The 15,218-nt window shown below is 34.7% G+C and overlaps 1 protein-coding gene across 1 annotated transcript in view; it reads left to right on the top strand.

The window, feature by feature from the left end:
• The window catches only part of LOC100247878 (uncharacterized), a 36,770-nt gene that overhangs the window by 3,660 nt on the left and 17,892 nt on the right, over positions 1-15,218 (top strand). The window contains exons 2-6 of the mRNA XM_002270727.5: positions 11,368-11,484; positions 11,567-11,759; positions 11,978-12,141; positions 12,363-12,537; positions 13,258-13,319. Of these exons, the coding sequence (XP_002270763.1) occupies positions 11,368-11,484; positions 11,567-11,759; positions 11,978-12,141; positions 12,363-12,537; positions 13,258-13,319 (711 nt within the window). The remainder of the gene's footprint in view (positions 1-11,367; positions 11,485-11,566; positions 11,760-11,977; positions 12,142-12,362; positions 12,538-13,257; positions 13,320-15,218) is intronic.

Consider the following 15,218-nt stretch of genomic DNA (forward strand, 5'->3'; position numbering starts at 1 on the left):
ACTCTAGGATCAAAATCCATGCTAAGATCATGACATGGTGTGTCATGTGTGTAGCACTAGGAAAGGTGTGTACAAACTTGTGTTTTGCTTTCTAGCTTTGGTTAATTGACAAGTCCTACATTGGGACACATCATAACAACATCAACTTTTAAGGATGGCTAATAGATACTGTCTTTGACCATTGAAATAGTTTGTCCCTTCTAAAATGACTTGGGTGCCTTAAGAGGTCTTTGGAATGACACTTGGTGCTTAGGAGGGGATTTTAATATGGTCAGATTCCTCGAGGAAAGGAGAAGTGTTCTTCGAAGATCATGGAGGACCTGAGTTTGAGGGATCTTCCACTAGTAGGAGGGCCATTCACTAAGATTGGTGGTTAGAATTTTTAATCTTCTTCAAGGCTAGACCATTTCTTAGTGTCAAATGATCGAGAGAGGATCATTTTTCTGGTTTAATCTAGAATGTTTTACTTAAACTTATTTCAAAGCATTATTTCAAAGCATTCCCCTATAATTCTAGATGGTGTTGAGTTGAGGAAGGGAAAGACACCTTTTAAATTTGAAAACATGTGGCTTAAATCAAAAGGCTTCAAAGATCTTGTGAAGAGCTAATGGGTGAGTTATAATGTGAGTGGCTGGTATAGTCATATTTACGGCAAAGTTAAAGGCCCTCAAACATGACTTAAAAGTTTGGAATAAAGAGGTCCTTGGGAATGTCACAATCAGAAAACTGGAGGCCCTAAACCAAATAAGCTTTTGGGACTCAAAAGAGAGAGAAACTACCTTATTTGTGGAAGAAGTTGATGCTAAAAGGTTAGCAGTGGCTGAGTTTAGCAAGTGGGCCTTGTTAGAAGAATTAATGTGGAGACGTAAACCAAAGGAAATTTGGTCAAATCTAAAGTGATGGATTTCATTAAGGAATTTTTTAATGTTCGCTCCTTTGAGCGAAGTTTGAATGCTATGTTCTTGTTTTGATACCTAAGTTAGGTGCAGCAAAGGGCTTGAAAGATTTCAAACTGATTAGCTTAGTTGGGGTGTTGTACAAGTTATTGGCTGAAGCCTTGGCCAATAGGTTAAAAAAGATGGTGTGTAAAATGGTTTCAGTTACCAGCATGCTCTTGTGGAGGGTAAACAAATTCTTGATGTAGTCCTAATTCCTAATGAGACTCTAAACCCAAAGTTAAAGAGGTTCAATTGGGGGGGGGGGGGGGGGGGGGGGTCATTTTCTAGTTGGACATTGAAAAGGCACATCAATGACCATGTAAATTGGGACTTCTTGTTAGTGGTTTTAGATAGTGTGAGCTTTGGTCAAAAGTAGGTGAGATGGATCAAATGGTGCATTTCTATGACTAAATTCTCCATTCTAGTGTCTTTTCTAGTTTCTTTAAGAGCCCAAGAGGTTTGAGGCAAGGAGGTCATTTCTCCTCTAACCTTTTTATTTTGGTAATGGGGGCTCTCGGTCAAATTGTGAGAAGAGCTAGAGGCCTTCATCTTAGGCTTCAAGGATGGAGGTGTCCCATTTGTTGGTTGCCTATGATACCATAGTTTTCTGCTATGCTAATCAAAACCATTTAAAGCATTTAAATTAGGCCTTCATGTGGTTTTGGAGGCAATATTCAACTTAAAAAAAAAAAAAATATGGAGAAAAGTGAGCTGATTCCAATAGTGGAGAAGAACTTTAGAGAATATGAAGGGTCTTGTTTGGGTGTTGGATTGCAAGGTTGGGAAGCTTTCCACTGTATATTTCAACCTCCCTTCAGGAACCCCCCTCTCATTAGTGAGGGCATAACAATTAGTGGAGAAGAAATTTAGAGAATCTCTAATCGTTGAAGAGGCAATACCTTTCAAAAGTGGTTAGATTACCTCGAACAAAGGTATGTTTTCAAACCTGTCAATTTATTTCATGTCTCTTTTTGCTATTCCATGAAAGATGAGCTAGTGGTTGGAGCATATTCAAAGGGATTTCCTATAGGTTAAGGAGATGCTTGGCAAAAAGCCTCATCTGGTTAACTAGTTTACTATCTGTTTAGACAAGTAGAGGGGTGGTCTTGAAATTAGGAATCTGCATATCCTTAACAAGGTTCTATTTGGCAAATGGATCTAGAGATTTGGTATTGAAATTAGGGCTGCAACTTGGGTGGGTTGGTCGGATTGATAGCTGACCTAAGCTTAACCCAAATTACAAAATAATCAACTTGAGCCTAACCTAACCCGACCTCCAATTAGAGGCACTTAACCCAAACCTAACCCAACCTCATTTTTCTAAACTTGGGTTGAGTTTGGGTTGGTCAAGTTAGACTCGAGTTGGTCAGGCTGATTGGGGAAGGTTGTTAATGCTTGATTAGCTAAGGAGGGGTTCGAGTATATTGAATGGATGCTACTGGTGTAAAGGGCAAGAAGAGTCAGTTGATCATATGCTTCTTCATTGTTCCATAACAAGAGTCTTGTGGGAGCTGGTTTTTCTCCCTGTTTGGTGTGACTTAGGTGTTGTACTCCTTTGTAAGAGGAATCCTTTTGAGGGAAAAAAGCATAAGAAAGTGTGAGGAGCTGCTCCTTTATGCCTTTTTGGATGCTATGGATGGAAAGAAATGGACTAGCTTTTAAAGATGCAGAATAGCTGGAACAAGCAATCAAATCCTCTTTATACGTATTTTTTTGGATTGGGTTAGTGTACATAGATAATACCTCTATGATCATGATAGATTTTGTAGATTGATTGAGTTCCAACTAATGAGTGAGGATTGTTTTTTGTTGGATTTCTTTCTTTTTGTTTGCCTAATGAACATTTTGTATATATTGTGTGTAATTTGATGCACCATTTTTTTGGGTGCTATTAATATATGTTCTTGTTTTGCCTATCAAAAAAATTAACTTTCTTAGGGTTTGCTGCTATTCCTTGTGCAAATATGTAAATCCTAAAAATTTGATTTACAATTGTTGGAAAAAAAAAACATTTCTTAAAGTTCTTGTTGGAATCTAACAATTGTTTTTAATTTCTTGGAGTTTTTTTAATTTATTCATGCTTTTGTGTATTTTTTAAAATTAGTTGACCATGTAAATTAGGGAAGTTTAATTGAGAGGCTTTGTGGGAAGAATTTTTGAAGTATGTCAGTTGTCTTATTTAGTTTCGATCTATTGTATAGCTCTGAAAATTGAATATTATTTATACTGTTTTTTTTTATGAGAGCATAGGAAGATTCCTTATTTTCTAACCATTCCATATATAATTTATCTACTATTGAGGTCCAAAAAGACCTACATTTCTTAAAGTTTGACATATAACTTTATTTTATTGAGATCCAAAATACCTACCTAGTGATAATCCAAATGCTCTTCCTTTGTTTGGCCCAAAGATTAGTGTTATCAAAATAGACCACCAGGACTTTCCTAATACAATGGTGTAAAGACCTGGGACATGACTATGATGCATGCATTTATAAAAGACGGTCCTTCGACCTTATTTGATTTCATTGATTGGGTGGGTTCCCATTGAGGGAGGGATTGTTTTTTGTATTTCCTTTTGGACGGTTGTTTGTTTCAGTTGTTAGGGGGTGAGTGTTTCGTTTTCTTTCTTGCATATCTTGGGTTGCTACTTTAGCGCCTTTTCATAATACAATACTTTTCCTTACAAAAAAAAATGATGAATGCAGTTGGTCTGTTGGACAATTCATTGTGCATTACCAATTATTCATATTGTTTGGATCTTAAACTCAATTTTTTATTCATCTCCTAGTTTAATGATAATTTGGTGGTAAGCACTATGTAAGTCAGTCTTAGAGAACCACTAAGCACTGGCCAACAAATGGAGCATATCGTCTAAAATGGTTTTGGGGAACATATATTTGATAGTGATCTTTTTAATGGTTCTATTATTCACATACATTTTCCAAGGTCCATCTTTCTTAAGGGTCAATAAGGTAGGTATAATACATAAGCTAAGGCTATGCTTGATCCATGCTTTTCTAAGAGTTCCTCTACCTACAGTAGGCAAGGTTGGAAGTTGGGAACCTAGGATAAGGTTGATGGCATACTGGATGCCCTTAATTGATAGTAATTCATTAGGAAGCTCTTTGGGAGTGATGTCTTGAAATTCACAAAGTAAAGTGCTAACTTCTCAAGGCTAGTCTCTTTCTAGATCCAAAAATACTTAACCACTAAAAGCAAGGATTTCACCTAATTATCTATTCTCATGTATCAACTTGTTATGGTTGAGGGGATATAGGGTTTTTTGGTGAGTGTCCTTAGGTGCCTTTGTTGTGGTTTGCAATCTCTTGGATGGAGCTTTATCAACCTGAGAAGATGATTTTGATTTAGACTTGTGTACCCTTTTTGATGGTTTTGTGGATGTAAGAAGTATGGACTTACCCTTAAAATTCATAATGGATGACATCAAGATCATATAGCTAGGGACATCCTACTAGCGTATGGATCATGTCCATAGGTAGATCATCACATTATATATTGTGAGGAGAAGCATGTACCTTGGTAAGTACCAAACATGTTCTAGATATTGGTAAAGAAGTCTTGTCTACCCATACTACCCTTCATGACTATGGGTGTGGATCAATTTGTAAATTCATTGTCTCTCACTTCATATATCGTGAGAATAAGCACCTACCTTAGTAGGGACCAGACATGCCCTAGATACAATTAAGGAAGTCTTGTCCACCCATGCTACCCTTTTTGATTATGATTGTGGATCAATTTGTAAATTCATTCTAGACACAATTGCATTAGAGACCACATTCATTGAACTACCCCAATGAATAACTATCTTAAACCCTTTATGTCCCCACATGGAGTTAGTGTAAAAGATAGAAGTACACTTCCTTTCATCATCACTTGAAAGGGTAGATAGGATACACCTCATCACATTGATATGGGGTTCGAGTTGTCACCTGTGTTAGGATCTAACTTCGTCCGTTGAATTTGATGGACTTTTCAAGGACCCATTGGATATTGTCCTCTTCCTTGCAAGCACCTTTTGACTGATGTATAATGACTAGATTGTGATGAACGTCATGTGATGCAAAGTTACCCTCACCTCGACAATGGTGGCAATCAATGGCATTCCCACTCTTAGAGTAACTACAAGATCTCCTTGCCCTTGCTTACTCTTGATGTGATTGGTAACCATTCTTAGAGATAGTTGGACTGGATTGGGCGCTACTTTCAAATCCATCTTAGGAAAAAGTCCTATACTACGAGGATTTCCTTGGTTTTTTCTACCTCTAAGGCCTTGTGATAGGCCACTTCTAAGGTTTTAGGAGAATGTGGATTCACTTCACTTCTAAATTGTGGTCTCAAATCATTATGAACCTAGTGGTTGAATTGAGGCCTCCTCATAAGATCACATGTCAACATTAGTTCCTTAAATTTTGCTAAGTATTCAACGATACTAAAGATTGATTTATTTATTTATTTATTTTGATAAGTGAAGATACTAGAGATTTATTGTTTCAAGTTTAGCCATTGATGTATTAGATCTCTCCACTAGGCACTAGTGAATCTTCTCTCATTATGTGCTATAACATGTGATCCTCGAAATTGCTCTCAAGTGTGTGTAATAGGCCAAGGTGTGTGCCTAGAGTAAATTATCCTACTATGGGAGTGGTAAGTTCCTCCTCCCTAGGTTTGCTTGTTGGGTGCTTTCCTAAAATGAGAAACACTTGAGATAATTATTTTAATGGATAAATAGAGATAAATTAAAAATGTCTAACAAAAGGGAGTGTAGCCTAAGTACACATAGTGCATACAAACAATGCACCAAAGAACAAAACAATCCATGTCTACGCTAGCTAACCCCCAAACTATTAACAAAGTCTAACATGGACAAAAAGGATCTTAAAACTACCACTAGCCACAAAAAACAAGGTCTTAAAAAGCATTTCCTTCATTTTCAAGCATTATCACATCACCTCTTTAAACTTCTCATGTTCTGCTTTTTCCAAGTAATCCAAGAGATAACTAGTGGGGTTAACTCCCACACATCTTTGCACTTAGCACCCCAAATGGTCCACATGAATTAAGTACGATATTCTTAATTGAATAAAGGATAAAAAGGGCACCTACCAGAGAACACATCAAAGTCTATAAAACAATGGTCGAATTCAATGGATGAGGATGTGATTGGGTGATTCATTTTTTTTCTTTGTCAATAGGTATTCAAAGGCAATACCTATTGACCAAACTCCATCCTCTTTTCATAAGATGGTCAATAGTGAGTATTCTTTTGAATCTCTTCCTAGAAGCTTCCTTGACCAAAAGACTAACCTTGGAGGGTGCTCTTGCATTCCAAATTAACTTAGCATGGAAAATGGGGACTGCATCCAGCATGATAAGTAGTAGGATCTAATTGAAAAGGAGCCCTTGCTAATTCTCCAAACCAACTTATCCTACACATCACTTGAGATGGAGAAAGAAAAGCAAGGACTGGATTGCATTCACCATCCTATCTAACAAGGAGAAACAATTGAGATAACTATTCTTGAGCTTTAGTTATTTTGGAGAAGAGTTGGCTTATTTCAGTTTGTGGGTGACTAAGCTTAGCATCAAAAGAGTCACTTTTGGTCATGGTGCTTGGCAAAAGGATGATGATATAAAGGGTAAAATTATGTCAAGTTAAATTGAGCCAAAATATTGCTAATTTCCATAACTAAAATAAAAAATAAAATGAAAATAAAATTATGTCAAGTAAATTTGAAGGCAACATGATGCATGTAAGGAATTGGTCTAAGGTTTGTAACGATCAAAAGTTTGAAGGTTTGGGCATTAGAAGATTAGAGGTTCTCAATAGGGCTTTTCTTGACATAGGGACAACAATGGGTTGTGTTGTGTCATGTTAAAATAAGAAATAGTGAAAATTTACTCAACTTGAATACAACCTGTTTAATAATTATGTTAGAATGACATGATACAAACATGATCCTTTTATTACATGGGTAACACAACATGACCAGTTTAATGAATGAGTTAAGTGGACTGTGTATGAATTAATCCAAATAAAGCATTGACATGATTCTAACCATTTTAAAATTTAAAATTTATAAATGTGTTATTTTAAGATACTTTTTAGTTATTTTAACTTTTATGTTTTCATTTTTTTAAAATCTTAATTAATTTAATTATATAGTTTTAATTATAGTGTGTTTATAATATAAAAAATAAATTTAAAATTTAAGTGTGCACTTGTTTATAATTTTATTTAATGTTTTAATTATAAAATATTTTAAATCTTTAGAATGAAATATATAAAATATTTCTTATGTAGTTATTTAATTTTTTAACTATATGATATTTATAATTAAAAAAAGTATTATAATTTTTTTATAATTTTTAAATATATAAAATTAATAAATTTATATGGGTTAAATGAGTCATAAATGGATTAGGTCATGAATGGGTCATTGTGACACAATTAAGTAAACAAGTCATTTTGACACAATTAAATAAATGGGTTAAATGGGTTGAGTAGTCAAATCTTAATATTTTCCATTTATTAAACAGGTTATATGGGTTGACATAACTATGATACAAACACGATTATACATAACATGAACCTGCTAGAATTTGTGTTGTTTTTGAGTCATGTTATTTTGTCATGCCAAAATTGCCACCCTTAACTTCACAGATGGTTGTGAAGGTTTGTCCTTGAGCGAGAGAGCTTGTGGGGGAAGATTATTAATGGGAAGTCATGGGGAATATGAAGGGGGGTGGAATTTTTGTGAGGTGGAGGCTTTTGTTGTGAGTCTATAGAAAGAAATTAGAAAAGGTTGGGACAAATTCGGCCGTAAGATAGCCACTCGGGTAAAAATGCTAGACAAACAATATTTTGGTGGGAGGGATGGGTGGACAAACAAAATTCTGGTGGGACGGTTGGACAAACAATATTTTTTGTTTTATTTTTTACTTAGATTTCTTGTATACATAGGGTGCATCCCCTTTTCTTGGTGCTCTTTTAATACATTGTTCTATTTGTTTATAAAAAAGAGGAAAAAAAGAAGAAGAAAGAAGTGTATCTCATTCATGTGTGGGTGGCAAACGTAGTGGTAAGCAAATAGCTTGGAACGATTTTTTTCTTATTCCTTCTTCATTGTGACAAGGCGAGATTATTATGGCAGCTGATGTTCCCCATTTTTGGTGTATAGTGGGTTATTTTTAATTCAGTTAGGGAAACCCTCCTAGGGTGGCATGGGTCTTTTATAGAGAAAAGACGAATAAGGCTTAGAGAGCTGGTTCTACTTGCATTTTCTGGACGATATGGAAGGAAAGAAATAAGAGATTTTTTGATAGTGAGGAATTGTCTAATCAAAGGCTAAAAAGTTTATTCCTAAACAATTTCTCTGTGGTTTAGGGTGTATATAGGTGGTGGCTATATGCATTTGATTAATTTCATAGTGGTTGGGTATTAGATGAGGGAGGGAGTACTTTTTTGTACCCTCTTTTCTGCTTTTTGCTTTTTTTTTTTTACTTGTATACGACCTGTATGCTTTTGTGTATTTTTTGCGCCTTTATTAGTACAATCTCTTATCAAATTTTTTTTTATTCCTTTTTTGTTTTTTTTCAAAAGTTTAGTTTAGGGACCCATGTCATTTCTTAAACTGCCAGTAGACATGAAATATTTGATTGTGCCAGGTCTAATGAAAGGTCTATGTACCTGAACCATAGACAAATTCAAAGTATGCTGTGTCTTCAAGTATGTTTATGATCAGCCCAGTTCTTGTCCTCCTTCACTTCTGCAATTAGGCTTCTCCTTCTCCTTCTTCTTCAACGTTTTTTCTTTTGGAAAAAAAAGAAAAAAGAAAAAAAAAAGCTAAACCCAATCAGAACTAAAGGATTAATATCTGGTTAGTGGTGCAATGAGTATAAAAGTTTGATGAATAAAATGAAAAAAATAAAACTGGGCTGGTGAATTGAAAAGAAAATTGAAATAAAAAGTTGATATTTGAATTTTGTTTGGGCTGAAATTCTTGGATACCAAACTGATGCAGGATGGGCAGGATATGTATATATATGAAACAGATATTGGAATTAGGTTAGAGAATGAAGGGAGGAAAAAAGGGAGAAAAGTAGAAAGAGGAAAAATAGGAAGCAACCAATGAGTTTAATGAATCTTCAGATCTGATTTATTATTCATTGAGATGGCCTTTATATAGGCAGTCCAGAGCACATCTCGATTAAACAAATCAACCAAAATTAAAATAAATTCGAACACCTTGATAAATTTAGAACATAATAATACTAAAAAATAAACCCTGATGAATTTGATAATGAAAACATAACAAGAGAACTGACTAAAAGATAAATCACTTATTGTCTATGCTGTGATTAGTCTGAAAAAGGTGTGTTTGGCATGAATGGTCTGCATCACCATGCTTATGCATGAATTTAGATAATTTTTGTTGGTTGCTTTGATTGAATTTTTAGAGGTTAGAAAATAACAAGGAGGATTTTGTACATACATTTAGAGGGCAGCGAATTACTTAGAAATAGTATTCAAAGTAGCCTGTGTTTTTCTGTAAATGGCATGCTCAGGTTGTGCTTTATGCAAAAGATCCCTTGGATGTGAAAGTTAAATGAGATATAGTGGAGGATCTTGAATATGCTGAGTTGGGTGAGTGCTGATACCTTGAAAAGATAAATGGTCAAGAACTACTAAGGTATCCCTATGTCTCACCAACACGTTAATTTAAGCCTAAATACCCATGTGATGGGATACGACATGGGTCTGGGTTTGAGATTTGTGTTGGATATGCTCGTATTGCATTAGATATGATTATTTAGCTGATGATTGTTTTATCTCTTTCTTTCTTTATTTATTTATTTTTAAATTATGCTTATATTGTATCGGATTCAATTATTTCACTTTTTATCTTGCCTTTTTATTTATTTATTTATAAATTTTATCATATAATAGTATGAAATAAATTATAAAAAATAAAGAATTTTTAGTTAATTTCTAACTCTTGTAACCAAATAAGTGTTTGATCTCTTTCTTAATTTTTAAAAATCATAATAGATAAAATTCAAAGATAAATTTAATAATTAATACCATATAAATTTAAAGAAAAATATAATAATTAATAGCATAAAAAAATCTACAGATAATATCAAAATTAATGTCTTAAAAAATCTAGAGATAAATTATAATAATTAATATAAAAAAGTTAAAATTTTCACATGATTAGAAATGAAATATGAATTATATTTTATCACCATATAGCATATTAGAAGATTTTTATAACAAAATCAATATACATTTATAAAATTTTAAACTAATCAAAGTTTATTAATAATCCGATATAATATTTTCTTAAAATTTTTTCTTAGCATCCTATTAAAATAAAAGGGATATAATAAATAGGTTCTTATCATACAATTAGTGGTAATATCAAAGTAAATAAAGCTTAGCATCTTATTAAAATAGAAAGGATATAATAAATATATTTTTTAACTACAATTAACTATATAGTATTATAGATAATTTATCTTATTGCGCCTATGTTTAGTGGTAACTTATGTTTGATTAATCCTGTGGTCAAGGACCTGTACTCATAGTTGAGATCCTTTTCAACTAAATCCCTGTGTCTTAAGATTTTGATGCAAAGGACCTTACACATGGACATGTTTGGTGGGCCGAAGTAGTCATCTAACCATCAGAATGTCCTCGTACTAATAACATCAATTATAATGCTGGTAAGCGACCATGTGTAATACTGGTAAGTGACTTAGAGAAGTGCTATAATGCTGGTAAGTGACTCTTTTGGGGCCTTGGTTTTAGGGGTTAGAATGTATACTGATGAAAATAAGTTTTAGGAACTAAAATTTTCAGTCTTAAATGAAAAGATGGCCCGTGGTATACTAAATGGGAGAAGAGAATTTATCTGGCCATTGCCAAATAGTTGGATGCAACATTGTATATAATGGTTATAATGAGGCAAGCAGGAGACTGTTTGGTTGATTTATGTTGATGTTTCCCCTAATCCTGTGATCCTACATATAAAAGAAAAATCTTGTGTCCCATAAGTACATTTACTTAATTTCCTTGATCCTACCTACAGTAGAAATATCCCGTTTACACTTTCTTTAATCCTGCGAGCTCTGTCACTGCTACTACTTTGAATTCTGGCACTTTATCAGCTCATCTTTTGGCATGCTTTTAAATTTCAAATGTTTTTCCCTTGCATAACTGATATTTTCATTACTATTACTACTGCTGCTACTATTACTAGTTTTCAATTTTGGCACTTTATTAGCTCATCTTGTGGCAGGGATTTGGAATATTTGGAGTGTGTCTCCCAATGCAGGCTGTTATTTTTGCTACTACTACTACTATGCAATTTTGGCACTTTATTAGCTCATCTTGTGGCAGGGCTTTGGAAGATTCGGACTTGTCTCCTCCATGCATGGCTGAAGTTTTTAGATGCATGGGAAAAGCCGCTCGTGCTGCTCTGTGTGCTATTGCAAGATATCTTCGTTTGCGAAGCGAGTAAGAATAGTGATGGTGGAATTTTGTTTGGATTTCATTTTTCTTTTCAATTGTTTTTACTTTTAAAATGTATATCATGCAGTGTTTTCAATCCTCTGCTTGATGATACCCCATTGCCTATTAATGAGGCATCCTCATCAGTGCTTGTTGCAACCTACTCTCATGGGTCCTTGCAAAATGGCAAAGGAGCCATTGGGGGAGGGAAGCCAGCTATGAATGGTGAAGTTGAGAAGGGTTTGCTGACATTGATTTCTTCGGATAATCCTGGTCTTCAGGTATCTCTCTATCTTTCAAATGACAAATCCAACATAAATTAGGTGTAATTTTTTTGTCAGGGGATGATTGGTTATTCTTATTCAAGTTGTTTGCTTCAAATGCTTGTATCAAATTTTGGAATTGTACTCCTTTACCCTGGAAATTATTGTCATTGCACCTCTGTTGTTTTGATTATGTGTTCCTTAAAATCATTTTTATCAGTTGTTTTCTTCCCTAGGTTTGTGACCCCAATGGTCGTTGGTACCTGGCAGATGGTGGGTCAGCTCCTGGGGATCTTTTGCTGCTTACTGGGAAGGCGCTTAGCCATGCTACTGCTGGCCTTCGTCCTGCTGCCACCTATAGAGCTGCTTCTGATTACACTTCAGGCACTGCTAGTGGAAGGTATAAATTTGTTTGTTTGTTCTCTTTTTTATTTTGTTTTATTTTATCTTTGGTTTGTTTTTTATGTATGTATTTGTTTATTCATTTATGTTTTAAATTTCTCTTGTTTTAAATATGTAATATATATGGTGTTGAGGCAAATTTTAGTGCCACTTTCCAATAAATTTCCAAGGATTCCATGTTGATGCAGTCTTTCTAATAGGCTGGCTCTGTGCTTGTAGGACATCACTAGCATTTAGGCTCATGCCGCAGGGCAATGCTATATTAGATTGTTCTCCAATTGCTGCTGCTGGTCATGTAATTCCACAGAGCTATGTACCAATCTCTGTAAGCCAATTTATGGATGACCTTTCTGCTGAGGAAGATGGACTGTGCAACCCTTCCGATAGCACTTATGTAAGTTTTATTGTCAGTTTGCTTGAGCAGTAACACAGTAAAGTAAACAATAAACAATAAAATAAAAGAGACAATAGCCTGGAGAAGTTATTAGCAAGTGTAACACTCTCTAGTTTGTAGTTCATTGTCTTCTCTTTCCTTTCTGATCTTGATAGCTTCATTGAAGAGATATGACAAATTCATTTTAAAACTAGTTTTGAGCTACCTAATTTTAACTAGTTTTTCAATCATCAGGATAGGTGCTGTTGTTAAAGGATTCCTAAGAAAGTTATTTTATATAAGATTTTGGAATCCATGCTATATCAGTTATTGACATTCAGGTTTTGAATTTTTGATTCATATCTGATTTGAACTTGCATTTATTCTCTGATACATAATGATGGTAATTCATCTAAGATTCAGCCCAATATGAGGAATTCTTTCCACCATTATTTATGCACCATCTATCATCTCCTATGTATTTTCTATGATCTATTTTTTTTTTCCAAACAATCGAGACATTGGATTTTTTTTGTCAGTTCTAGAAAGGTCATCATTCTTAACATACTCCTCTCTCATAATGCTTACCCATACACTAGTCAAATCTTCCAGCCATTTTTTCTGATAATGGTAATATTGACATCAATATGACATTGTTTGCTTTGTTCTTTCACATCTTGAGTTGCACTTTGAAAACATGCACCTTGACTAAATTTTTTGTCTTGGGCCTTGTATTCACAGGTAGCTCGAAATAATTTTAATAGGGAACCATCATTAAGAAGTGTGCTGTCGGATCCCTTATCGTAAGTTTTTGAATTTTCTATGCTGGCAATTACATCTCACTTTGTTTTTTGGTTAAGAATTGAATAAAAATAAATCTTGTAATTCCAATTATTTTTTGTCTAGCAAGAGAGAAAATTTGGCAAATTTTTTTGTTATTGAAGACAACAATTCATTGATAATGAATTAAAGGTGCAAAAAGTGTAAGCTCGCTTTCATGAAAAAGTTACAGAACAGTACAGCACAAGAAAAGATAGCAGTAAGCAAATAAAAGCCTTGATCTCCCAACAAAGGGTCCTAAAAAGAGTACATCTCAAGGAGGCATGAAATTTCCTACAAAAGTCTCTAGTGATGAAGTATCTATTAACAAATTATTCCTTATCTGGTTAATTAATCAAGGAATCCAAGTTTCTCAACAATCCATGCTTGCAACTTCAGTGAAGCATGTGCCAATGTGTTATGGAGCACCAGGCGCACTAATTTTTGTTTTGTTTACAGAGCAAGTATGACAACTCTGCAGAAAGTGTGTAACGTTTTGTTGCATCTAAGCTGAAAATAACTTTCTTCTACTATCACTCATATTGGACTGGTCAGAATGACCTGCTAGAGCCTGCAATGCAGGATGAAAGGAAAACTAAATTGTTGCCTTTCTTTTCCTGTATAACTAACAACCTGCTTGGGTCTTGAGGGGGGTGGATTGCTAACCTCCTATGGGTTAGTTAACTTGGTTCTCTTTTATTGGGAAAGAATCCTAAATGAGCACACCAGATTGATGTAGTTGGGACTCTCAAAAAGAAGAAACCAAGTTAGACTTATATGAAGGTGACAACTAAAATGTTTTCAATGGAAAGGATTAAAAGACATTGCATGGAACCATGTAAGAAGCTTTACAAAAGAGCATAGAATGTATTCTTGTTTTCAAAACTAATGATCAATTCCACTTTTCCTCAAAGGGAATTCCTCCAATTTTAAGCTGGAGTTAAGATTGGAGATCTCAAAATGCTCAAAAGCAATGCTCAAGAATCCTACATCCAGATTCTAGACAATCCCTTGATATAGTATGGATGACTGAAGAAATTTATTTGATGACAATAAAATATGAACTGACAAAAGTCCCTTGCTTATATTTGTTTTTGTTTTGTTTTTTTGTTTTTTTTTTTTGTTCTTGTTGTTTTTTTCTTTTTTTAAATCACAACTAAAGCAAAATGAAATAAGAGATTAAGGAGGAGATGAGGAGAGAGATTAAGTAGAGACAAGAAAATCAATGGTTTGTTTGCCTTTTGGAATGTTGAACTGCCTTTACCAACAACACCTATGCTCAATAAGAGAGAGGACAAAGACATAGGGTAATATCCAGTCTAGTTATAAAAAACCTTCAAAGTATGTCTTGTTCTTCTTATAATTTGGTAAATGGATGCTGTAAAGTTTCTGTTCTTTGCTCTTTGGCCAGCATGCCGATTTACCAATTGTCTCTTTTTCGCATGCCTAAGCTGGTTGTTAAAAGGCTTGAAAAGCTTCAAAGGGACTTTCTTTGGGGAGGGGGAAGTTTGGAAAGAAAGATTCATCTTATCAACTGGGCGGTGGTGTGTACCCATAAGGAGAGTGGGGGCCTAGGTATTCGGAAAATTGATCTTTTGAATAAGGCTCTTTTGGGGAAATGGATTTGGCGGTTCGCCATTGAGGAAGACTCCTTTTGGAGAAAGGTGGTTGGGGTGAAGTATGGTCGATTGGGTTTTGGTTGGAGAACAAAGGAGGCCCGCGGAACGTTTGGGGTGGGGGTTTGGAGGGATATCTTGAAGGAGTCGTCTTGGTGTTGGGATAATATTGAATTCAAAGTGCGAAAGGGGACTAAGGTGAGTTTCTGGACTGACCATTGGTGTGGTAATGAGGAGCTGGCCCAAACTTTTCCTCAGTTGTTTGAA

This window comes from Vitis vinifera, chromosome 1 (genome assembly GCF_030704535.1).
Source record: "Vitis vinifera cultivar Pinot Noir 40024 chromosome 1, ASM3070453v1".
NCBI lineage: Eukaryota > Viridiplantae > Streptophyta > Magnoliopsida > Vitales > Vitaceae > Vitis > Vitis vinifera.